Below are 24,007 nucleotides of genomic sequence, written 5' to 3' on the forward strand. Positions count from 1 at the left end.
TTGAGCTCTGGATTTTCTGCAGAACCTCACATTGCAACTCAACAATAGCTACATTCAGTTTTCTGTGGCACAGAGGGGCTACGCTTTCTCCTCCTGGGATTGAGCCAGCATTTTTTGGTTAAGAAACAAATAACACCAGGCACAGTGGCTCATGCCTGTAATCCCAGCACTTTGGGAGGCTGAGGTGGGCAGATCACTTGAGGTCAGGAGTTTGAGACCAGTCTGGCCAACATGGTGAAGCCCCGTTTCTACTAAAAATATAAAAATTAGCCAGGCGTGGTGGCGGCGCCTGGGATCCCAGCTCTTAGGGAGGCTGAGGCAGGAGAATCGCTTGAACCCAGGAGGTGGAGGTTGCAGTGAGCTGAGACTGTGCCACTGCACTCCAGCCTGGGTGACAGACTGAGACTGTGTCTCAAAAAAAAAAAAAAAAAAAAAAAAGAAACAACCAGCACCCAGGGTGACTTTTCAGGACCATCTGTCCTATTATCAGCCACATTTTCTCAAGGAACTTGGTGGTTCCCTGCTTCTCATGATAGTAATGGGAACTCCTCGTGCTAGTGTCCCAGGTCCCACCTTTCCTATCTGATGTCAACAGAGCCACTTTGCTTCCAGCCAGGCTAAATGCCTTCCTTTCCCAGTCTCGACCGCATTTCTGCCTCCAATCAGTCTTTGTAGGCTGTCCTGGGACACAGCACCACCTTGAAGCTTTTGTTCCTACTATTCCTTCTCCCCGTTGTCTCCTTCCTTCTTCTTTTTGTCAATCCCAATTCCCCACTCTCTCTCCTGGTTCCCTTATCAAGACTCTCATTTCCAGTGGCTCTCATCTGAATGATCTTCCCACTGTGAATTCCCATGGCACACCCATTGCCTGCTTTATTCCATTTTGCCTTGGACTCATGACATGGCTGTTTTACGTTATACACAGGATGCCTACATACCTGATTTGACTATCAGTGTATAGACAGGAGAGCCCATTCTCTTCCTTCTCCTTAGTATGAGGATAGTAGGCATTTGGGCTAACAAATAGATTGGGGAGACAGGGATCCACAAAATGTTTAAAGCACACTATCCCTCTTAAAATACGTGGATGAAATATCGGCATTCAGATGTTTAATAAACATTTGATTATGATGTTAGGACAACCAGAAGGCTCTCAGACAGAAATGCAAGAAGCAGCCTCAGAGAAGGTGACATTTGGCTGGTTTAGGGCTCAGGCGAGTCTGCAAATGACTCTATAACTCAAAAGCAGCTCTCCCCCTTCCTCCAGGCCTCCCAGCAGCTCCCTGGCCTCTCTCCCAGACACAGGGCTGGATTGGCACTCATTCCACAAACCCGTCCTGGAACCAGACTTTGGAACAGTTCTCAGGAGGAAATGTAAGACCTTCCCTTTGTTCTGTTTCTATTGGTGTTTTGGGGGTTTTCGCATTAAAATCTTGTCACCCATCAAATCTGGTACTGCTGATGAAAAACCCTTTTCTGCACCTTCACGTTAAGTGCTTACTGACCAAGCAAGAAAACATACAAAGGGAATTTGCCGACATAGAAGCTGGTCCCTGGCAGCATGTGGGAGCTCTTCCAGGTCTAGCATCATTTCTTCCCCCATTCCAATTGCTAAAGATGCACTGAGCAAGCATTCATTACAAACAATGATTTAATGTATCACTGGCCATGAGAGAAAGGACAAAGCAAAGACACAAATCTGTGGCCTTTCCATTTAAATCAGCAAAACATTAAGGGCACACAGCTGTGCCACATCCCGAGTTTAGCGAATCCACTGTAGCCTGGCAGGTTGTCATCTGAACAAATGTCTCGATGTGCTCCAGAGTCTGGCCTTTTGGCAGAGCCTTGTATTTCTTTCAGACTCAGGAGCTGGAGGCACCGTTTTGTCTTTGCTACCTGTGTATCTGATCCTGTACAGATGCGAGGCTAGGCCCTGAGAAGTTCCAGCTCCTGGCTGGCATGTTACGCCTCCAGCAGAGCTGTAGATCCTCACTGCGTGGGCCACCGTGGCAGACCCTACTGGTTGCCAACCTCACCAACTACCACCCACTCCCACCTCTGTCTTTTCCTTGCAAACAGAACCACACTTTTATTTTCATATCTGACACAGAGCAGTAATCAAGCGGTCTCCTCCCAGAACCTTGGGATGAATCATGGCTGGTTCCTCCTGCGTCACTGCAACCCCTTCCTTCTCTGCTGCCAATTGATCTAGGGATGGGCATGTGACCCATTTCTGGTAGATATAAGGGGAAGTCTGCTGAGGTTTTCATAGGAAGATTTTCTTTCCTAACATAAGGCAGCATCTTGGAAGAAGACCCCTTTTCTGTTTGTCCCTTTCCAACCTGAGTAGCACACCACTGGGTGAGGATGAAATGTCAGAGCTGCAGCTGATGGACTGGGACCATGCATGAAAGGTAGAGGGAGTTGTAGAGATTGTCCCTCAGCTCCATGACATCGTGGAGAAGCTGAACCAAGCTTGGGAGCACCTGCCTCTACACTCCCTGCAATGTGATATAATTAAATGACCTTAGTTCTTGTGCCAGATGAGTTGAATGTTCTACTTCTGGCAGTCAAAGGCATCCTTAATCGTCCCTGACTACTTTCTGTACTAATCAAGAGGCAAAGTCTCAGGCTGATGTTGAGCCACAGGTAAGCATCATCCCCAGGAAAGAAAGTGAACTTGGCCTTCATTCATGACACAGAGAGGAGGGAAGAGGGATTCACTTGATCTTGATGCGGGCCAGGATGGATTTCACTTACACAGTCTAGAGACAGAGCTGATCCTGCAGGACTCAGGCTGGCACCAGAGTAAACCACCATGGGGTCCCATGTTCTAGGCCCCTGCATTCGGCTCTCCAATGGCAGCACCAGGCAGTCCCTTTTCAAGTGCTCGTAGACAAACAATAAACAAGCCTCCAGCAGATGCCTCCTGTTTCCCACCTTAGTTTCCATGACCTTCTGAACTGTCAGCGTGCACTCATTCAAGGAAGGGGAAAGAAAGTGCCCTTTTTACTAATCAGCAATCATGGTGACCTGAAATGCTTCTTCTTTCCTTCAACACACACACACGCTCAGTTCTGGTGCCATATGGTCACACAACAGTAATACTTAGAACTAACAGGGGAGAATACCAACAAGGGCTGACCCCTGACATGCTGCTAAGACAGACGGTTTCCAGAGCAGGTGAACCGAGCTAACCCTGGACATCAGAGGCTCCATTTTTAGATGGACAAGGCCAGAGGATCAGCTCCTGAGTGCACTTATAGAAACACTATTTCTCAAGCATGCTCGCTTCAAGGTCGGCCATAAATACTCAGGATTATCCATTCTTCCCTCTTTTTTTCTTTTTAGTAGTATGTGGAAGTACTCGGGATTATAATCAGCTGGGAGCCCGTTCCTTTCCTTTTGTAATGTTCAAGGGTATTTCTAAGGCAATCGTTAAAACTCACGGTAAGTCTTTTTGTAAAACACTGCACAGGCAGCCTTGCCTTAGGAAGGATCATGCCTTTGGTATGATCACCTAAGTGTCTGCAAAGCACAGGCGAAGAACGCACAGTAAGGAACAGAAGGAGGCCTACCGCAAGAGGTCTGGGATGGTGCGTAGAGAACTGACAGTCTAGCTTCTCGGATTCGTCGGCTCCGTCCATCTCCCCTTCATCACTGGACAGTCGGCTGGCGAGGTCACTTCCAACAGGTGGGAGTGGGGGCTCTGGAGTGTGGCCGCTATGATTCGAAGACGCGCTGCTGCTTATGCTATTTGCAGATGGTGGTCTAAGGGCAAGAGGGGAGAACAAAGAAAATAAACCAAATAAACCTTTTCTGAGGTGACAAGATCCACCCAGTTTAATGGTGCTCAGGAAACAGCCTGTTAATGGCCAGGTGCCATGGCTCACACCTGTAATCCCGGCGCTTTGGGAGGCTGAGGCGGGCAGATGACGAGGTCAGGAAATTGAGACCATCCTCGCCAACATGGTGAAACCCCGTCTCTACTAAAATACAAAAAACTAGCCAGGTGTGGTGGCGCGTGCCTGTAGTCCCAGCTACTCAGGAGGCTGAGGCAGGGGAATCTCTTGAACCTGGGAGGTGGAGGTTGCAGTGAGCTGAGACTGTGCCACTGCACTCCAGCCTGGGTGACAGAGCAAGACTCCATCTCAAAAAAAAAAAAAAAAAAAGAAAAAAGAAAAAGAAAAAGAAAACGAAAACAGCTTGATTAGCCTCGCCAGTACCTCAGGGAGGGCACATCGGTGGTGACTTTGCATAAGGGAAAACTATCAAGGCTGAAGGGTTTGCAGTGACCAGCTCTCTCCGGTGACCCAGTCAAGTTCTGCCCCAGCTGCTGTCCCTGGGGCAGATGACAGGAATGATGGGAAAGCCCAACAGTGTATGTGGAACATCAGATATGGGAACGTGACAAAGTGAACTGAACCTACACCAGTCTTCTATGAATTCAGTTACAAGTATTCAGTCATTTGCAGGTAAGTAAGCTATACTTGCCATACAATTGCTTTCCTTTGAAAGTGGAAACTGACAGGAAGATCAACCAGGTAAACAAGATCAGGGCAATCACCAAAAATATCAGTAATGAAGAAACACAGTCCTATGCATATGTTCTTTGATACAAAGCTATGATTTTAGGAAACTGTTGTTATACTGACATGAAAAAAAGTTTTGTCCTGGTGATGGGCCACTCATTAGTACCTTACTCTGCACCCATGCCTGTCACTTAATATTGAGCTGTGTGTAGTTTAATTGTATTTTCTGAGGATGACTGTTTCAATTTACATTTTTTATTTATTTACGAGACACTCTTAGTCTATCACCCAGGCTGGAGTACAGTGGTGTGATCTCTGCTCACTGCAACCTCCATCTCCCAGGTTCAAGCGATTCTCCTGCCTCAGCCTCCCGAGTAGCTGGGATTACAGGTGCCTGCCACCATGCCTGGCTAATTTTTTTTTTTTTTTTTTGAGACGGGGTCTTGCTCTGTCACCCAGGCTGGAGTGCAGTGGCCGGATCTCAGCTCACTGCAAGCTCCGCCTCCCGGGTTTACGCCATTCTCCTGCCTCAGCCTCCCGAGTAGCTGGGACTACAGGCGCCCGCCACCTCGCCCGGCTATTTTTTTGTATTTTTTAGTAGAGATGGGGTTTCACCGTGTTAGCCGGGATCGTCTCTCGATCTCCTGACCTCATGATCCGCCCATCTCGGCCTCCCAAAGTGCTGGGATTACAGGCTTGAGCCACCGTGCCCGGCCGCCTGGCTAATTTTTGTATTTTTAGTGGAGACAGGGTTTCACCATGTTGGCCAGGCTGGTCTTGAACTCCTGACCTCAGGCGATCTGCCCACCTCAGCCTCCCAAAGTGCTGCGATTACAGGCGTGAGCCACCGCGCACAGCTTCAATTTACTTTTTGACAAGCCCTTTTACGCACTGTGGGGCATGATTGGCTCACAGTAGGTGCTAAAGAGATATTTTTTTCAGTGAACGAATGAATGAATTCTGTGTGTGTATAAAACAACCCAACAGATGGCATCTTAATTATGGTTAAGCTTACAAAAAGCAATATCACAATAAGAGGTAGAATTACCTGCTTCTTAGGCAGTAAAAAACAAAACAACACAAGGCAAAACCAAAATCAAACACATCCACATTAGCAGAAGAGTTAGATGAGGAATAGTCACAGTTAACTGTTACTAGTTTTTACTACTTCTCCACTTCCATCAGGTGATTGAGCAGGGAGAGGTGACAAAGATAGGGAGAAAAAGAAGGAGAAAAAAAGATTGTTTTTCTGCTTTCTGCTTCGAAAGTTGCTCCTTCAAGTCTTATGAAGCAGCACTGCTGATCTGTCTCCCCTCTCTCTTATTTTCACCCTGGATATTTGTTGCTTTGAAATCTTTTCAGGTCTCCAATGCTTGAACTTAAAACAGATTCCAAAAGTATAATCACTTTAAAAAAAAAAAACCACAAACGTGAAAACAACCCAAATGTCCATCAGCAGATGACAAGACAAAATATGGTATATTCATTCAATGGAATATTATGCAAGCCTTAAAAAGGAATGAAATTCTGCTACTATACAAATGACACTTGAAAGCATCATACTAAATGAAATAAGCCAGACATGAAGGACAAATATTGGATGGTTCCACTTATATGAGACACCCAGACAGAAAGTAGAACAAGAGTTATCAGGAGTTGGAAGGAGAGGGGAATAGGGAGGGGGTGTTTAGTGGATATACAGCTTCAACTGGAGATGATGAGAAAGTTCTGGAGATGGATGACAGTATAACTACACAACATTGTGAATGTACTTAATGCCACTAGACACTTAAAAATAGTAAATTTTGCGTTATGTATATTTTACTATAAAAACAAAACAAAACAAGGCCATATGTAGTTTTTCAGTGTCATTATAAGAATTCTGTTGGGATGACAATTTATTACGGACTGTCACCTTCCTGTACTATAAAAACAAAGCTGCCATTTATTCTGAGTGTCTACAGGCCAAAGAACGCGTCTCCCCAGACGTTCCTCAATGCCTGCTCTTCTGTATCAGGCAGGGCAACAACATTATTGTGTGCTTATGGTTGAAGACCCAAATAATAAAGCAATTTAGATAAAGCTAAAACATAAAAAAAAAAAAAACCAGTGTCCATAACTCTGCCACCCAAGGTCAAGTATTATTAGCATTTCGATTTACATCCTTCCAGACTTTGTTACCATCCACACACATGCAAATGCATCTTAAAGCAAGAACTGGATCACACGATCACCCGGAACATGAAATGTGAGTAGTACATACTATTTTGAGACATGCTTTTTAAAAAACCTAGTGATGTTGTAGAAGTGTTTCCATGTATAGAACTGTATCATTTTTAATATTCCCCAGTAATCCATAGTATGAATATATCACAATTTACTTAACAAATCTTCTATTGATGAAGATTTGTTTCCAAACTTTCTAACAGGCTCTCTTTCTATGAAGCCCTCTCCATCATGATAGGTCCTCCTTATCCTGCAGGAGATAGATTAAGTGTGATAACAGCATCATGGTTACGTAGGGAATTGCCTTTCTTTTTATGTATTTATTTTTATTTTTTAGAGAGAGGATCTTGTTCTGTCACCCAGGCTGGAGTGCAGTGGCATGATCATGGCTTACTGCAGCCACAAACTCCAGGGCTCAGGGGATCCACCCGCCTCAGCTTTGTGAGTAGCTTGGTCTATAGGCACGTGCCACAATATCTGGCTCATTTTAAAATTTTTTACAGAGACAGGGTCTGCTTATGTTGCCCAGACTGGTCTCAAACTCGTGGCCTCAAATGATCCTCCTTGCTCGGCCTCCCAAAGTGTTGGGATTGCACGTGTGAGCCACTGTGCTAGGCTTGTCTTTCTTTCTTTTTTTTTTAGACAGAATATTGCTCTGTTGCCCAGGCTGGAGTGCAGTGGTGCGACCTCAGCTCAGTGCAACCTCCACCTCCCAGGTTTAAGTGATTCTCCTGCCTTAGCCTGCCGAGTAGCTGGGACTAACAGGCATGCGCCACTACGCCCAGCTAATTTTTGTATTTTTAGTAGAGACAGGGTTTCACCATGTTGGCCAGGCTGGTCTCGAACTCCTGACCTCAGGTGATCTGCCCGCCTCCACCTTCCAAAGTGGTGGGATTACAGGCATGAGCCACCACACCCGGTCCTGTCTTTACTTTTTAAAGATGCATTTGGAAGGCGTTTGAGGTGAAATGCCATGGTATTTGCAATTTACATCAGAACGCATCATCAAAAAATGTAGATGAAGCAAACATAATTGCAAAATATTAATATACTAACTGTTAAAACAAGACCTGTAGGTGTTCAATATACTATTCTCTCTACTTTTCTATACATGGGAAAAATTTCATAATGAAAAAGAGGAAAAACAAAAACAAGAAGAAAATAGAGTTAGTACTACAGGTATATGTAAGAAAGTTACTAAAGAACTTCCTATTTTTTGGTGTTTTATTTTTCTTCGGCTTTACTGAGGTATAACATCTTACACTTATCATACATAAATAAAATTGTATATATTTAAGGTATACAATGTGATTTGGTATATACGTACATTGTAAAACAATTACCACAAGTTAGCTAACATATGTCACCTCGCAGTTACCAGTTTTTTTTTCCATGGTGAGAACATTTTTTATTTTTATTTTTTAGAGACACGGTCTCTGTCTGTCTCCCAAGCTGGAGTGCGGTGGAGCAATCACTCACTGTATTCACAGGGACTCCTGGGCTCATGGGATCTTCCCACCTCAGCCTCCCAAGTAGCTGGGACTACAGGCATGAGCCACTGAGCCCAGTGAAATTTGCTTCAGATCTACTTATTTAGCAAATTTCAAGTACATAATACAGTATTATTAACTAGAGTCACCATGCTGGAGATTAGATCCCCAGAACGTATTCATCTTGTAACTGAAAGTTGTCCAATATCTCCCCATTTCTCCCAACCCTTAGCCCCAAACAACCGGCATTCTACTCTCTCTTTCTGTGAATTTGGCTGTTTTAGATTCCACCTGTAACTGAAATCATACAGTAGTTGTCATTCTGTATCTGAATTTACTTAGCATAATGCTCTCAAGTTCATTCACGTTGTAGAAAATGACAGGATTTCCTTCTTTTTTATTGTTAAATAATATTTCCTTCTATATATATATACATGTATTATTATTATTATTATTGTTATTTATTTATTTTGGAGATGGAGTCTCCCTCTGTTACCCAGGCTGGAGTGCAGTGGTGTGATCTTGGCTCACTGCAACCTCTGCTTTCCAGGTTCAAGTGATTCTCCTGCCTCAGCCTTCTGAGTAGCTGGGATTACAGGCGCCCACCACCACGCCCAGCTTATTTTTTTGTATTTTTAGTAGAGATGGGATTAAGCCATGTTAACTAGGCTGGTCTCAAACTCCTGACCTCAAGTGATCCACCCGCCTTAGCCTCCCAAAGTGCTGGGATTACAGGTGTAGGCCACTGCGCCCAGCCTTATTATTGTTTTTTTTGAGACACAGTCTCACTCCTTCACCCAGGCTGGAGTGCAGTGTAACCTCCGCCTTCCAGGTTCAAGCAAGCAATTCTCGTGCCTCAGCCTCCTGAGTAGCTGGGATTACAGGCACATGCGACCATGCTCGGCTAATTTCTTTCTTTCTTTCTTTCTTTTTTTTTTTTGCGACAGAGTCTCATTTCTTCACCCAGGCTGGAGTACAGTGGTGCAATCTTGGCTCACTGCAACCTCTGCCTCCCAGGTTCAAGTGATTCTCCTACCTCAGCCTCCAAAGCAGCTGGGATTACAGGCATGCACCACCACATCTGGCTAATTTTTGTATTTTTAGTAGAGACAGGGTTTCACCATGTTGGCCAGGCTAGTCTTGAACTCTTGACCTCAAGTGATCCGCCCACCTCAGCCTCCCAAAGTGGTGGGATTACAGGCGTGAGCCACTGCACCAGGCTGAAATTTTATATATATATATCTTCATTCATCCCTCAATGAACACTTAGGTTGTTTCCATATCTTGGCCATAATGCTGCCATGAGCATGGAAATGTGAAGAACTTCCTGTCAAACAGGGCAGATAGATCACACATATTTCTCTCTTCTCTCTTCCAAAATCTTACTAAAATAACAGTAAAGAGATAAAAAAGGCATTAGCTTTAAAGAACAATGAGATCAGCAGAAATGTGATAGTTACGATGATGACTTTCTAACATCAATTTAACTCCTAAACCAGTAACAGGAATCTCTTTCATTTTGCTTGCTAATGATTGGTTTAGAAAAGGACATGAGAAATTTTTTTAAAATTATTTTTTGTGGTAGAAGGCTTTTGGAATGCTTTTTCTCACTTCAAAAAAGAGGCATCCAGCCTGGGGAACATGGTGAAGCACCATCTCTACAAAAAGTGCAAAAAGTAGCCAGGCATGGTGGCAGGAACCTATAGTCCCAGCTACTTGGGAGGCTGAGGTGGGAGGTTTGCTTGAGCCTGGGAGGCAGAGGTTGCACTGAGATCATGCCACTGCACTCCAGTCTGGGGGACAGAGTGAGACCCTGTCTCAAAAAAGAAAAAAAAAAAAAGAGACACAAGGCTCTGGTGGGGGATGTTGATAGTGGCAGAGGCTATGCATGTGTGGGCAGGAGGTATATAGGAAACATGTATACCTTCTGCTCAACTTTGCTCAGTTTTGCTGGGAAACTAAAACTCCTCTAAAACATAAAGTTTATTAAGAAAAAAGAGACACACAGGAAAGGTGGTCCTCAGCTTCATCTGGACCTTGTTATATCTACATGTGCCTGGAATTGCTACAGCTGCTTTGCTACAGGATTTGAGGATGAAGCCAAAAGACTGAGGAGGGTGGAATAAAAGAAGGGCCGTGAAGGTGAGTCACTCTCTGATGGTTGGGGACTGGTGCTCCTCCACCTCGGGACCTCATGTAGCACGCAATAAGTTTCCTAATTATTTAAATGGATGGTAGTCTATGTTTTCTGCTACTTGCACCTGAAGCATCCTAACTGATACAAACATATGAGATTTTAATATTAAGAAAACAGGATGTGGCCAGAGAAGTATTAACTAACGGGAAAGGAACTGACCTACTATAGAACCTCCAAGAAGCTGGGCACCTCTAGGACATTCCTAGAGCAGCAGAAGTCATAGGTGAGGTGAGGACTAAATACAGCTTGAGAGCTGAAGGTCTTAATACATAGCAATTAGACCTAAAGGTCATGTCTACCACCTCACACAACCAGATGATGAGTTATCACCATTTCTGCCAGTACACCCTCTTCGGTACCCCAATAAACTTTCTGGAGTCTCGCTTTGTCGCCCAGGCTGGAGTGCAGTGGTACTGTCTCAGCTCACTGCAACCTCTGCCTCCCAGGTTCAAGCAATTCTCCTGCCTCAGCCTACCAAGTAGCTGGGATCACAGGCGCGTGCCACCACACCCAGCTAATTTTTGTACTTTTAGTAGAGGCAGGGTTTCACCATGTTGGCCAGGCTGGTCTCGAATTCCTGGCCTCAAGTGATCTGCCCGCCCCAGGCTCCCAAAGTGCTAGGATTACAGGCGTGAGCCATCGCACCCGGCCAACGACAATAAACTTGCTAACAAGAGAGCAAAGGTTTACTTGCCAGAGAAGTTGAACTGGAGAGATTCTAGATACGGGGCCATCAGGCTCAGCACAGAGTAGGAGTGAGGCACAGGGCTGGACACAGGGGAACTGTGGGCCATTTCTAGTCAGGACTTCCAGAATGCCTACTGCCAGGCACATCACCAGTCAGGCTTCTATCTTTGAGAAACTGAATGGTCCCAGAGAAGGCTTCCAGATCTTGCCTTTGGAAATCCTTAAACAAAAGGCTGAATGGTGATCAGAAAATTGTGACTGACAATCTCCCACACAGACTTCCAATTAGGCTGTTAGAGCCTCTCTTCTAAATGTGCATGGTTAGGGATGGCCCAACACTGCCGGAGCATCTCCAGTGTGAGGCTGCCCAACCACACATCAAAGACATGAACACAGAAAGGAAACAAACCTGGAAAAAACTAAGATGATGATGGAAAGAGAAAAAACTAAAAAACCTATCTTCAAAGATATTAGGATGTTATTGCCTCTGAAAAACGATCGTGGTATAGTGTAAGAAACAACCAGATAAAGAGAACCAGATCCTAAAAAATAGGAAAGCATCATGAATGATTTAAAATATCATTTTTGAAGATAAAGTCAAAGAAAATATTTCAGAAAGTAGAACAAGGAGATTAAGAGACAAAAAGAGGTAAGAGAGCTAAAGGTCCAACATCCAATTAATAGAAAGTCAAGAAAGAAAGAATAAAGACAATAGTGGGGAGAAAATCATCTAAGATGTAACACAGGAAAATATCCCAGAAGAGGAAAAGTATCTCCAGATTGAATGAGCTACTGAGTACCCAGTACAATGAAAGAAAATGAGCTACATCAAGAGTGATCAGCTGGGTGCAGTGGTTCACATCTGTAATCCCAGCACTTTGGGAGGCTGAGGAGATTGCTTGAGCCCAGATATTCAAGACCAGCCTGGGCAACACAGCAAGACCCTGTCTCTGCAAAAAAATAAAAAGATTAGCCAGGGGCAGAGGCTTGCACCTGTAGTCCCAGGTACTTGAGAGACTGAGGTAGGAGGATCATTTGAAGCCAGGAGTTTGAAGCTGGGATAAGCTATGATTGTACCACTGCACTCCAGCCTGGGTTACAGAGTGTAACCTTGTCTTAAAAAAAAAGAGTGACTACTGTGTGAACTTTCACAGCCCCCAGGCTTCAGAGTAAGAAACTGGATGTGTGCAAAGAAATGATAATCAGAATAATATTAAACTTCTTGATAAAATTTTCAATGCTATAAATCAATGAAAAAATGTCTTCAAAATTCTGCAGGGAAATGATTTTCAATCCAGTTATATACTCAGATAGATTATCAATTTAAGTGTGAGAGTAGAATAAAAATATTTTCAAGTGTGCAAGGATTCTAAATATTGACCTCCCACACATCTTTTCACAGGAAGCTAATGGAGGAGGTACTCCATCAAAATTTAAAGGTGCAAACTAAGAAGGAGGCAGTCACTTGGATCCAGGAAACAGGCGTTTGAACACAGAAAGAGCAAAGACATGTTCCAGGATGGCAGAAACTGTTTTCATTCATTTCATTATTTAAGCACAATTTAATTTTTGAACTATGTGCCTATCTTACTCTGATTTTTAAAAATGCAGGCTGAGCGCTGTGGCTCATGCCTGTAATCCCAGCCCTTTGGGAGGCTGAGGTGGGTGGATCACCTGAGGTCAGGAGTTCGAGACCAGCCTGGCCAACATGGAGAAACCCCATCTCTACTAAAAATACAAAAATTAGCCAGCCTATGGTGGTAGGCGCTTGTAATCCCAGCTACTAGAGAGGCTGAGGCAGGAAAATCACTTGAACCCGGGAGGTGGAGGTTGTCATGAGCTGAGATCATGACACTGCTCTCCAGCTTGGGCGACAGGAGGGAGATTCTGTCTTAAAACAATAATAACAACAACAAAAAAAGCAGTGTAATTAAGAAGAAAACCAGCTGAAACACTCTATAATAATTGCCAGATAAAAGAGGAGATGAATGGAATATTCCTGGGGAGTAAGCTGAGCGTGGAAGCTGTGCTCTAGCCCACAACTAGCTGTGGGAGCAAAGGGAGAAACAGGGACGCATGATGGTGTGCTCGTGTGTGCACACACACCAGGAGGAGGGAGCTCCGCACCACTTCCTTTCGGGCTCATTGCCCTCAGGGTGCATTCAGCCTCCTGGAGGTGATATAGTGGTGGATGCTTTCCGGACCTGTTAGCTCTGATTGCCGCACTCCAGGATGATACCTGGAGGGAAGAAGTTCACTGGAACCAGCTTGGGTCTCGGAAAAAGCAAGGCTTGGGTGAGGAGTGATGGGGAATGGGGCAATGAGTCACAGGAAGGTGTTGACACAGTCACTCAAGTTTGTTTAGTTGCCATTCACTCTTTCTCCCTCCATACTACATCATCACCTGTCCCCCATCTGCCCACCAGTCTGGTCTAAAGTCAAAGCATAGGATGACGGGTCTTGTCCAGTTCAACTCAGGGAAATGCAGAGAAAGTCCTACCTTACTACTTTGAGGAAGCAGAGCATTAGTTTGTCTGAGTGCGTTGAGGAAGAGAGCAGAGGGCAATTGACCTTGATTCATTCCTTACTATTTGACCTTAATTCAGTCCTTACTATGTGCCAGGCATGAAATGTACATTTCTTATTCCAGCCACCTTAGGTGAGTAAACTAGCATCTGCCTTTCTTAGATGAGATTTTTTTTTTTCCCTTTTGGTGGAGAATGGGGTCTGGCTATGTTGCCAAGGCTGCTCTCGAATTCCTGGGCTCAAGTTATTCTCTCACTTCTGCCTTCCGAAATATTGGGATTACATACATGAGCCACTGCGCCTGGCCTCAGATGAAGAAACTGTTATAAAGCTAATAAGAAACGGAGGGGTTTTGTGCCTGTCTGCATAACCTCAAAGCCCTCCAGACTGAGAAACAGATGTAGAAACAGCACAGGGACAAATATATAAGAAGTCAGGGAGAGAATAAGGCCGGGCGTGGCAGCTCATGCCTGTAATCCTAGCACTTGGAGAGGCCAAGGCAAGAGGACTGCTTGAGCCCAGGTCTTCAAGACCAGCCTGGGCAACATAGTGAGACTCTGTTTCTACAAAAAAAAAAAAAAAAAAAAAAAAAAAGGAGAGAATTCGCTTGAAGTGTGGCAATATCACTATCCTAATGAGATACAGAATGGAACAGAAGTTGCTTTTATTCCAGACTCATCTCTGCCCTTTGTCAGGAATCTAGGACCTTCTGCCTCTCTCCACACTGCCCTCGTCAGTCTAAGATTAACTAAGTTTGCCCTTTTATACTTTAGACTGCATGTGTAAGCATCTACGAGACAGAGGGGACTGTGCCCAGATTTTGTGGCACCAGTTTCCTGAGGGCTCTCAGCCTGGCTTGTCAGAGCCCAGCCCTCTTTGCCCTTTAAAACAGTCCCAGTGGCGGTGGCTGGTCTAGTCATCCACAACCCTCGGGCTTTTTGGAGCAAGCAACGTGTTCCTTTAGAGTTGGAGGCAAAGAAACTGAACCTATGAGTGTGTTATTCCAGGCCCCTCGGGCTGGGGGCAGAAGCATGCAGGGCAGGCATACGGAAACCAGGCAGTGTCAAGGCCGGCATTCACTGCCTTCGCCTTCCTGTGGAGTGCCCCTCCCACTCACTAATAGCTACCATCCATGGACTGCTTCTTATGTGCTTGGTACCTTCTCATTTCACTCTCATTAGCTCCACTGTACAGATGAGCAATCTGAGGCGAGACAGGCTAAGAACCATGACCAAGCTTACCTAGTTAGTAGGCATGGAGTTGAGATTTCCACTTCAAATCCCATTCCAACCCTTGTTATCTAACTTTAACTTTTCTAGTTCTAGACTCAAGTTCCCTTTTTAGCAATCCCTGACAAGAATGGGTTGCAATGTAAGAATATGAGAACGAAAATATTTTCAAGGTTAACAAAAAGATACGTATGAAATAAATTCACACACGTTAGCATTTCCTACAAAGGGAATTCACAAGTGGGAGGGGATGACAATAAATTCCATTCACGTGCGATAGTTTTTTTTTTTGCCAAGTACAGATAATCTGTGTAGATGAAACATCTATTGTATATACATCAATATGAGTAAAGCAATGTTTTTGTAAGTTTTGTGGGATTACAATATTCAACTCTGATCATGGCTCTTCAATCTTTAATTGCAGGGGATCTTGTCCTAAACTAAGACAAGTGCAGGACACTTTCCTGATTAACTTTGGAAAAGAACTCACCCCTGAGTTTTCTGGTGCCTGACCCAATCTTGAAAAGATCCTCAAAGATGATTCTGTGGGCTGGGTATGGTGGCCCATGCCTGTAATGTCAGCACTTTGGGAGGCTGAGGTGGGGGAATCACCTGAGGTCAGGAGTTCGAGACTAGCTTGGCCAACATGGTGACAGTGCATCTCTACTAAAAATACAAAAAATTAGCTGGGCATGGTGGCACACGCCTGTAATCCCAGCAACTTGAGAGTCTGAGGCAGGAGAATTGCCGGAACCCGGGAGGCGGAGGTTGCAGTAAGCCAAGATCGTGCCATTGCACTCCAGCCTGGGCGACAGAGTGAAACTCCATCTCAAAAAAAAAAAAAAAAAAAGATTCTGTTACCAACATGTGTAATGTGTTCCTCTGCCCCCCCAACTTCTTTTCCAGAAACATTCTTTTTGCTGATTAACCTCACCCATCCTTTTCTGCTTCCTTAAGAGAACACAAACAGCTGGCATTTCTCTATAGATGAACATTCCCCTGAAAATTAAACCCAGAAGAAACAGTTGGAGCAGATCCTTCAGGCTTCGCTCTTTTATTATTTAACGGCTGCTCCCTTGTTTCTCTGTTAAGCCAGGTACCACTGCCTGGTGAGAAGTGCCTCCATCAGTCAAAAATAGATGGAGGTTTGTATAATCAAAGAAGGCTTTCAAACTGGGTTCCCTGGAGTCCTTGGGGATCCCAAGGAGATCCTTGAGAGGGTGTGGGGGACAGTGGCTCTGGGTACACGTGTGAGCTTAGCCGGCTTCAGGGGGAGGCAAGTCTACTTTCCTCTCAGGTACCCAGGTTGTGCTGGAATGAAAATGTTCGACAGCTACAAAGAAGTTTAAAAGCCGCTGTATATAGAATTGAAACCCCTTCCAGAAGTTTGGAACAGAACTGTTGCCTCAACTCTAAAACAAGGGTAATATCCTTAACCAACACCCCACATGACAGTGAGAAGTCATTACAAAATGATCTTGCAAAGCGAGGGGTGGCCAGGAAAGTAGCATGTCCACGGCGACAGTAACGCCACGATGGTGAGCACGATGGAAGTGTTGGGGATGGCAATTCCATCTGACCGCATCCTCCTGAACGCCTGAGGCTGAGCTTGGCCATAGTGACAGAGGGACTATGGCTGTCAAACTGGGTCAGGCTTGCACCAACATGGAAGGCATCAGGGTGAGAGCCTGGCAGATCAGGAGTGACTGCTACCAAATATTTGTTTTTGTTTTAAAAATCAACTCCCTCCCCTTCTTTTATGACTATGTCCTCTTAAAGCCTATTTGCTACTCGTTGAGATTCACACTGTATGCATAAAGAACATCAGATAGTATCGTTATCTGCACTTCTCATGGAGTATTATTAATGTTTCCTTTTTATACAAATTATGGATACTTGATTCTTATCTCATTTTTTTAAACTCCAAATTCCTGAAAAGCGGGGTCTAGCTTCATTAATCTCTGTACCCCTGCCTGAGAGTACCTAACATGGAATCTTGCTTATGAAACGAGCACTCAATAAATATTTTTGAATAAGTGGTTCTCTGTCCCATTATTTGGGAATTGAGCTGCTGCCCATCAAAACGGACATGCATGGATTTTAAATTACTTTTAATCCAAATGAGTGTTAATTTTGTTTTCTATTTTTTCCTTTCTGTCCGGGACAACCACATAGAACCCCAAACAGGTGGCCCAGAAGAGTAGCTTTCCTGGTGTGGAGAGACATGTAAGGACAAACAACCTCTGCTATGCCAATTTCCCCTTTCATCCTGATGATAGGAGAGCGTGGAAAACAAATACGTGGCAAGTGGACTAGCATGGTGCAGTGAGCGCCTAAGAGGTGCTAACGGCCTATCCACCCGGGTTTCCCATCTGCTCCAGGAATCGTCAACTAACATAAAAACCCAGGCAACCAGGAAGTCACCTGGTGACTGATGTGTCACAGTTCCAGGTATTTGTTTCCAGCTTATTCTTGCTCTGTAAAAACACACACTGTCTGATATAAGGTCTGCTAGTCTGCCATGAAGTCCACTGCTGCTGACAATGGTGATGACAGTGATGATGATAATGATGACAGCAGTAAAATCTGTTGAACACTATGTGGCAGGCACTGGGCTGGGCCTTTTATGTACATTATCTCATTAAAACTTTACTACTGCCTTACGAAGTAGTACTATTATGACTTCCATTTAACACATAATCAGACCACACGCCACAGACCAGGCAAGCTAAAGTCGCTTGACCAAGCATTCAGGGCTTCCAGCGTCAAGGTGGTACTTACCTAGGAAGTACAGAGTTAGGTGGCCTGGATTTTGCAGGGGATGCAACTTTCGGTTCTGGCCCAGAGCTCCCTGAAGACCCTGGCAGAGAATCCTGCGCCGGCCCGGATTGGTTGGGAAGTATTTCCCTCGTGGAAGTCAGGAGATGCTCTTTATCTTTAACTTCTTTTTCCCGGGACTTGGCTTTGTGTTCTGCCAGGAGGAGGTCAAATTGCTTTTTCCGGCCTGGGACTGCCCTCCGATGGCTTAGCGAATGTGTCTAAGGAGAAGAGAAATGAAAAGCACAGCCTCTTTGATCAGCACATAAACCTGCTTCCCCAGACCCTCCATTTCAGAAATAGCAATTCATGGAAATTTAGAGGTGCTTGAAAAGTCAACTTCAAGGCAACAGCTCCTGTTCTGCGGCTAGGAAGAGGCAGAGACCACACGAACGCAACCATGCCCTACACTCCTGGTGTTACGAAGCCAAAGCTTCCTCCAAAAAATGGCATAGGATGACGAGCTTCAGCACAGAACCCATGAAAACCTCTCTGATGAAAGGCAACTGCGAGGGAATGCTAGAGTTAATCCAGGTGCAGGTGGGAGGCTCGATTCGGCCCAGACAAACAGAGCCACCAAGCAGAGAGGGCCATCGCCTTGATCCCAAGAAGCACTAGCAGTTCAGCATGAAATACAGGGCTTTGGGCGACCCAATGGCGGCCGCCTTGGGTCAGCTGTTCCCCTGGCCACCCCGGTGTGGCTGGATCAGGGGCGCGGCATATCATCCTCCCCTCCAGGGCTGCCTTTCAGGGCGCTGCCGCCGCCGCCGCCGCCGCCGCCGCCGCCGCTGCTCCTGCATACATTAAAACGTAGCAGGCTTTAGAACCGCCTGTGAGTGCCTATAAATACAATTTACTGTCTGGCCTCACAAGTAACAGGGGAAGCCTAGTTTTTTTTTTTTTTTTTTTTCCTTCTTAAAAAGCCAGCCAGCTTGAGGCAGGCACTCTGCTACCATGGACGAGAAGAAAGCATTTCCCTTACAAAGAACAGCTGGGGGTCATGTCGAGGTTCCACACCCTGCCGTGTGCAGAGAGTGGCATGCAAACATTTCGACAAAGGCCCCAGCCAGAGCAGGAAGTATTTTTTATGGAAAGAGAAATACCTTGCAGGTGAGGGATCTTGTGCAAGGTTTCTTTGTCTCGGGATCCAATACTCCACAGTGTTTATTTGGGTCAAATTCTCTCTCTGGTTTAAGAAACAAACAAAAAATATAAGAAAAAAGGAGACTAAATAGAATTTGGCATTAAGACTACATTTTAAAAAAAATGCACATTTGCACCAACAAGTGAGACATTGTCAGGCAATCTGGTTTTTGTTTTTTTTTTTTTGTTTTGTTTTTTGTTTTCTCAACCAGCTGCTAAAGTGCTTCCAGAACGCTGGGGGAAAATGGTGCTCCCCTCTGAACCCAGAGTTCCCAAGTCTAGCTTCGGCAGCAACGCCGAATGCAGCACAAGGGTTGGGGAATAGGGTGGGAGTGGGGACCAAAGGGAAGGAGAGGAGCCGTGCTGCTCTTAATGCTCTTAATGCTTTATTTTACTTGCAATGGTTCCACAGGTCCTTGGCATTTGGGCATAGCTGGCTGCAGACCAGGGAGAGCCACCTGAGACCCAGTGGCCCCTTTCCTGGGCTGCTCCAAGAGTACAGACACCCTGACTCCAGTTCCTGCCTTCCTGCTAGTTTTAGCCATGTAAGTGGAAGATTATTCCTTCACATGTCGGAGTGACCTGCCTCTCTCACGCTTGACAAAGCCCTCAGCGCAGGCTTTGCACACAGCCTCGCTGACCACAAACACCATTTACCTGATTGAGGGGCACTCTGGCAGTGTTACAGGCAGGGGCAGGGGAGAAGGCTGAACTTGAAGGTGTAGAGAGGGCAGGGCCTGCTAATCTCACAGCTGTTCCCTGCCCCCACTGCCCTGGGCCTGATGCTTCACGTGGGAATAAAACAGGGCAGGCTGCCCTCGTGGGATGAAGGATGTCTGTGCGGAGAGGCCAGGCTTCCCCAGCTCCTGCCTTCCAGTTGACTGTGGACAGTTTGTGTGGAGGTTACCTCTAAGGAGCCTGTTCTTTCTATGTCCATCTTGGGTCCTTCACCCCCACCAGGATGACAATCATGCTGTCCTCACCTTTAAAATGAGGGGAATGTGAGGTGATCTCTTTTGTTCATTTTTATTTTTTGAGACAGGGTCTCGCTCTGTTACCCAGGCTGAAGTGCAGTGGTGTGATCACAAGGCTCACTGCAGCCTCGACCTCCTGGGCTCAACCTCCTGAGCAGCTGGAACTAGAGGCATGCACCACCACACCTGCCTAATTTTGTTTTTTTTTTTTTGTAGACACGGGGTCTCACTACATTGCCCAGGCTAGGTGATCTCTTAAGGATCCTTTGGGCTTTAAAATTCCACCTCTTGGATGGCCTGTGCTGTTTCTGGAGGCACCAAGCAAACACGTAAGTCCTGCAGAGCAGGAATGACACAGCCCTCTGGGCATGTGGGGAGACTGGCAGCAGTGCTGCTGGTGGTACGGGGTATACAGAAATTGGTGGTATGTTCTTAAGACCCTTGAATGGCTGCAAACTCAAAAAAGGTTACCTAGCCAGAAAACTGTCTGAAATTGTTGGAGTGAACTCCGAGCATATAATAATGCTCAGATTATAACATAATAAATGAATGTATTCAATTTTCAAAGCTTTGAGGGTCATGGGGAGGTTGCAATGGTGTTACCAATGATGTGCACAAGAAAACTATTCTATACCCAAGACAGATTCCCTGGCTGGTTACCAAAACGCCTCTCTGCTTTTTTGCTTTTTGTCTGCCTTTTCTCTCTCTTTTTTTTTTTAGCTTCACTTAGAAAAAAAACCTGCTAGGCCTGGAGATGCTGGTTTGCTCGGGGCCCTTTCTGGCCAGGCTGCCTGGTGTGGCGTTTTTTCTTGGGTCTGTCAGAGTCAGGCATGTGCCTGGTCCCACACCAGCGCCTCATGTCGACCTGGAGCTGAGCAGGCTGTTGGCTGGGGGTAGGAGCTGGCTGCCAAATGTGAAAGTGAGGCAGAAACAAGCAAAAGACCCAATGAGACAAGACAACCCACAAAATGCAAAAACAACGCGCGGCAGAAAAATCCCCAAACAACTTCAGATGGGGTTACAGGCTGGAAACCAAGGCTGTGCTTCTGCTATGGCGAGGACCCCTCAGCCTCCAGCCACTGTGCCCACGCCTACTGGTTTTCTGGGGATGTTGTTACCACCTCTAAAGAGTGAAACTGAGCTTTCCATTCAGGAAGAGCCAGGCGCTGGGGGCTCCAGCCCGAACCGTGAGGCCCACAGTGCTTAGGGAGAGCAACAGGCTCTACCTTTCTCTCTTGACAGTGGGTGAGCAGTGCAGGCAAAGATGTGCAAGGTACAATACCAGCTTTATTTGAATGCTTTGGGCCTGAGGGACTTTTCAGACATAATTTTTAAAAGAGTTACAGATGAAAGATAGAAAAACTAGAACTACAGACAAATACAGAGTAGACAATAAAAATTACCCACAATTCCCTGGGTGCTTACAAATCAAGCTTAACCCGAGGACAGTTTCTCTGTCACAGGGTGGCTGTCACTGCATTTTACTTTCTCTGGCCACCATCAGGGAGTGCCCATGATGTGTGAAGAAGTTATGAAATATATAGCTTCTCCTGGTCTTTTGGAGAGAGTAAAAACTGCCAGATTTAGTTCTACAGCAGATAGATCCAAAGCAAACATTACCCATATAAGTGCCTCTAAAAGATAACCATCAGATAACCATCATCCCATGTGCCTCTTCCAGCACCCCAGTGTCTGCTCAGACAACCAAGGAGTAGACCCACAAGAGACCGTCCCAATACCCTATCGGCTGTGCCAGCCCTAGTGTTCCTGTTTGGGAATTCCAACCTGATTATGGGGGATAGACAGTTGTAAACCCAACTGCAGAATCAACCTGGAAACTCCTGAGGCCAAAGGACAGAGGCTGTGTGTGCCTGTGCAGCACAGCTGCTGGCGGGGCTGTCCCTCACATGCCTTGAGGCACCATGAGATCCCTGTGTGTTGTCCAGCTTCCCAGCAGTGAAGCTTCTATGGAAGCCAGGGCTAGTTCAATCTGTTTGCATGATATGGATACACAGAATCACCTGCTCACAAGACCCTCGGAATGTACAGAGTAGGTCGGTGCAGAGCACCCTGCCTCCCAGGTTGCTAGGGTAACTCCCACTAAGCACTGAACTGAGTGAGGGACTTCATCTGCCCAGGGAAGAAAAGACCTGGTTTTCCCTTGCGTTTTTAGGTGGGGTTCCTACTTGCAGGTAAACTCTGCGTCCCCCTTAAAATGAAACAGACCTGCTTAATGATAAGAGCACATCAGTCCTTGGTTATGGCTGCCACTCCCTTTCAGTCTAATCTTGAGTCAGACCCTGATGACACTGACACATACCTGAAAGTCTCCTGTAAGGCTTGTTGCTGTTTTTGGTGCCATTTTGGTGCTTCTTGTCTATGGTGGATGGCAGAATTCCTTTGCCATTTAAGATCTTCTCTGGTGAAGGTGGCACTGACTTGGACATCAGGACAGGCTTAATTAAAGAAGGGGTGGAGACGGCAGAGGATGAGGTGGAGGAGGCAGAAACTGCAGTAGTGGTTGTAGAGTTCATTTTGACATTGGCACCATCTGCCTTCACTAGGTTAGGAATTTTCTCTAAACTGACTACAGGAACCGGAACGCTGAAAAATAAATGAACAAACACGCACAATTGCCTTCTTTGATACATCTAGTCTGCTGAGGAACCATACCCGCTTATCATTATCAGAACATTTCCTTATCACTTATTTATACTCCTTCTATAAGCAAGCAGCATGAATCCAGTTTTGATGGGAGAGAGTTCTGTGCCCTGGAAAGGATCAACAGGGGATGCAAGGCTGGCACAGTGCCAAGGGTGGCATCAGGGCTGACTGATGACCGTCCGTGCTGAGCTGTCCCCATAGATCCTGCAACTCCCCCCTTCCCGGGTCCTATAGGTTGGCCGTCTCCAACACAGCACCTTGGGCAGAACAAGGCGCCTGCTGTGAAGCTCAGGAAGAGATACCGTTTGTCCCCTGAAGACAGTGTGCCACTGCTGAATCACGCCCCCTCCCCCCACTGCTCAGCTAGTCCCCCAGCCCGGCCCGGATCGGGCCTGACATCTGCTTAGCTCCGGAGTGCTGACAGGATCACACCACAAGGAGGCATGGCTTCAGGCCAGCGTGCTGCATGGCGTGCTGTCGGACGGCTTCTGGATCACTCTCACATCCTGGGGATGGGCTCAAATTGAGTGAGCCGCCATGTAGCATTATCCAATATTCCATTTTAGGCAGCTAGTTATGTAAATAGGCAATTCTCAAGGCTGGCAGGTGAGAGGATGAATTTTAAGAAGGCAGAGCACAAAGGTGTGCTTCACTCTTCAGAATCTGTCACCTTAGCCCCCTTCCCTGCTATTTCTCCTGTATGGGATGTGCATTTGATTTCTCTGCTTCTTTAACGCTGAAGGACCTGTGTCTGGGGGGCTGTGGAGAACTCCATCTCCGGGTCTTAAAAGAGGAGATGAATAAGCTTTGCTTTGGTCCCTGAGCTGGATTCCTTTTCCTCCTGGCAGGAGGGGAGAATGCTAACATGGGCTCCCCAGTCATCTCTGAGCTGAGAGTGAAGCCTACTTAGCTATTTGAATGCCAAATGATCTAGAATATGGCTTTTACATTCCTGCAGACAATGTAGGGCGGGAAAGAGGGGCTGTTTTTGGCAGGCAAAGACTCTTATCTGTCCACATGGCTGGCTGGCTCTCCTTTCTCTAAGATTCATTCACAGATTATTTCTTTGATCAACTTGTTCATGAAATTATTTTAGCTCCCTCCCAGCCTCTGCCCCTTTTATGACTTTGAAATAGGATCCCAGCTGTTGGTTACAGATCTTTGCCAGTGAGAAGGGCACAGAGCAGTGGAACAGATTGTGGCTGGACATTACGGACTTCTCCCTCGGACCACGTACCTTCTTGGCCTGGGGAAGGGTGACGTGGGGCTTCGAGTCTCATGTGAGGGGAAACTAAAATGACAGTTTTTTTGTAACAAACCCTGCCACTGCCAGTTCTGTCCCTGATCAGAGTGTCTCAATCTCTGAGATAGAGCTGAACTGCTGCTCCTTTCTATTTAATGGCAATTCTCAAAGCACTCTCGTATCACTGAAGAACGGCACAAGAAGCCCTGTGAGGGTGAGCACACGAAGACGCTAGACAGATATTACCTGGTGAAATTAGGGCTGCATTCCTGATTTTTT

At 45.9% G+C, this 24,007-nt stretch overlaps 1 protein-coding gene across 40 annotated transcripts in view; it reads right to left on the reverse strand.

Annotated features, from left to right (window-relative positions):
• Positions 1-24,007, reverse strand: part of ATXN7L1 (ataxin 7 like 1) — a 269,394-nt gene that overhangs the window by 13,368 nt on the left and 232,019 nt on the right. For 21 of the 40 annotated variants that reach the window (XM_074035753.1, XM_074035747.1, XM_074035750.1 and 18 more), the window contains 4 exons: positions 22,142-22,425; positions 18,808-18,890; positions 17,669-17,925; positions 3,579-3,771 (listed from right to left, as the gene is read on the reverse strand). In XM_074035753.1, the coding sequence (XP_073891854.1) occupies positions 3,579-3,771; positions 17,669-17,925; positions 18,808-18,890; positions 22,142-22,425 (817 nt within the window). Of the gene's footprint in view, positions 1-2,760; positions 2,977-3,578; positions 3,772-17,668; positions 17,926-18,807; positions 18,891-22,141; positions 22,426-24,007 lie in introns of all 40 variants that reach the window. The other 19 variants (XM_074035769.1, XM_074035773.1, XM_074035772.1 and 16 more) reach the window with 3 other exon arrangements.

This window comes from Macaca fascicularis, chromosome 3, assembly GCF_037993035.2.
Source record: "Macaca fascicularis isolate 582-1 chromosome 3, T2T-MFA8v1.1".
Taxonomy (NCBI): Eukaryota; Metazoa; Chordata; class Mammalia; order Primates; family Cercopithecidae; genus Macaca; species Macaca fascicularis.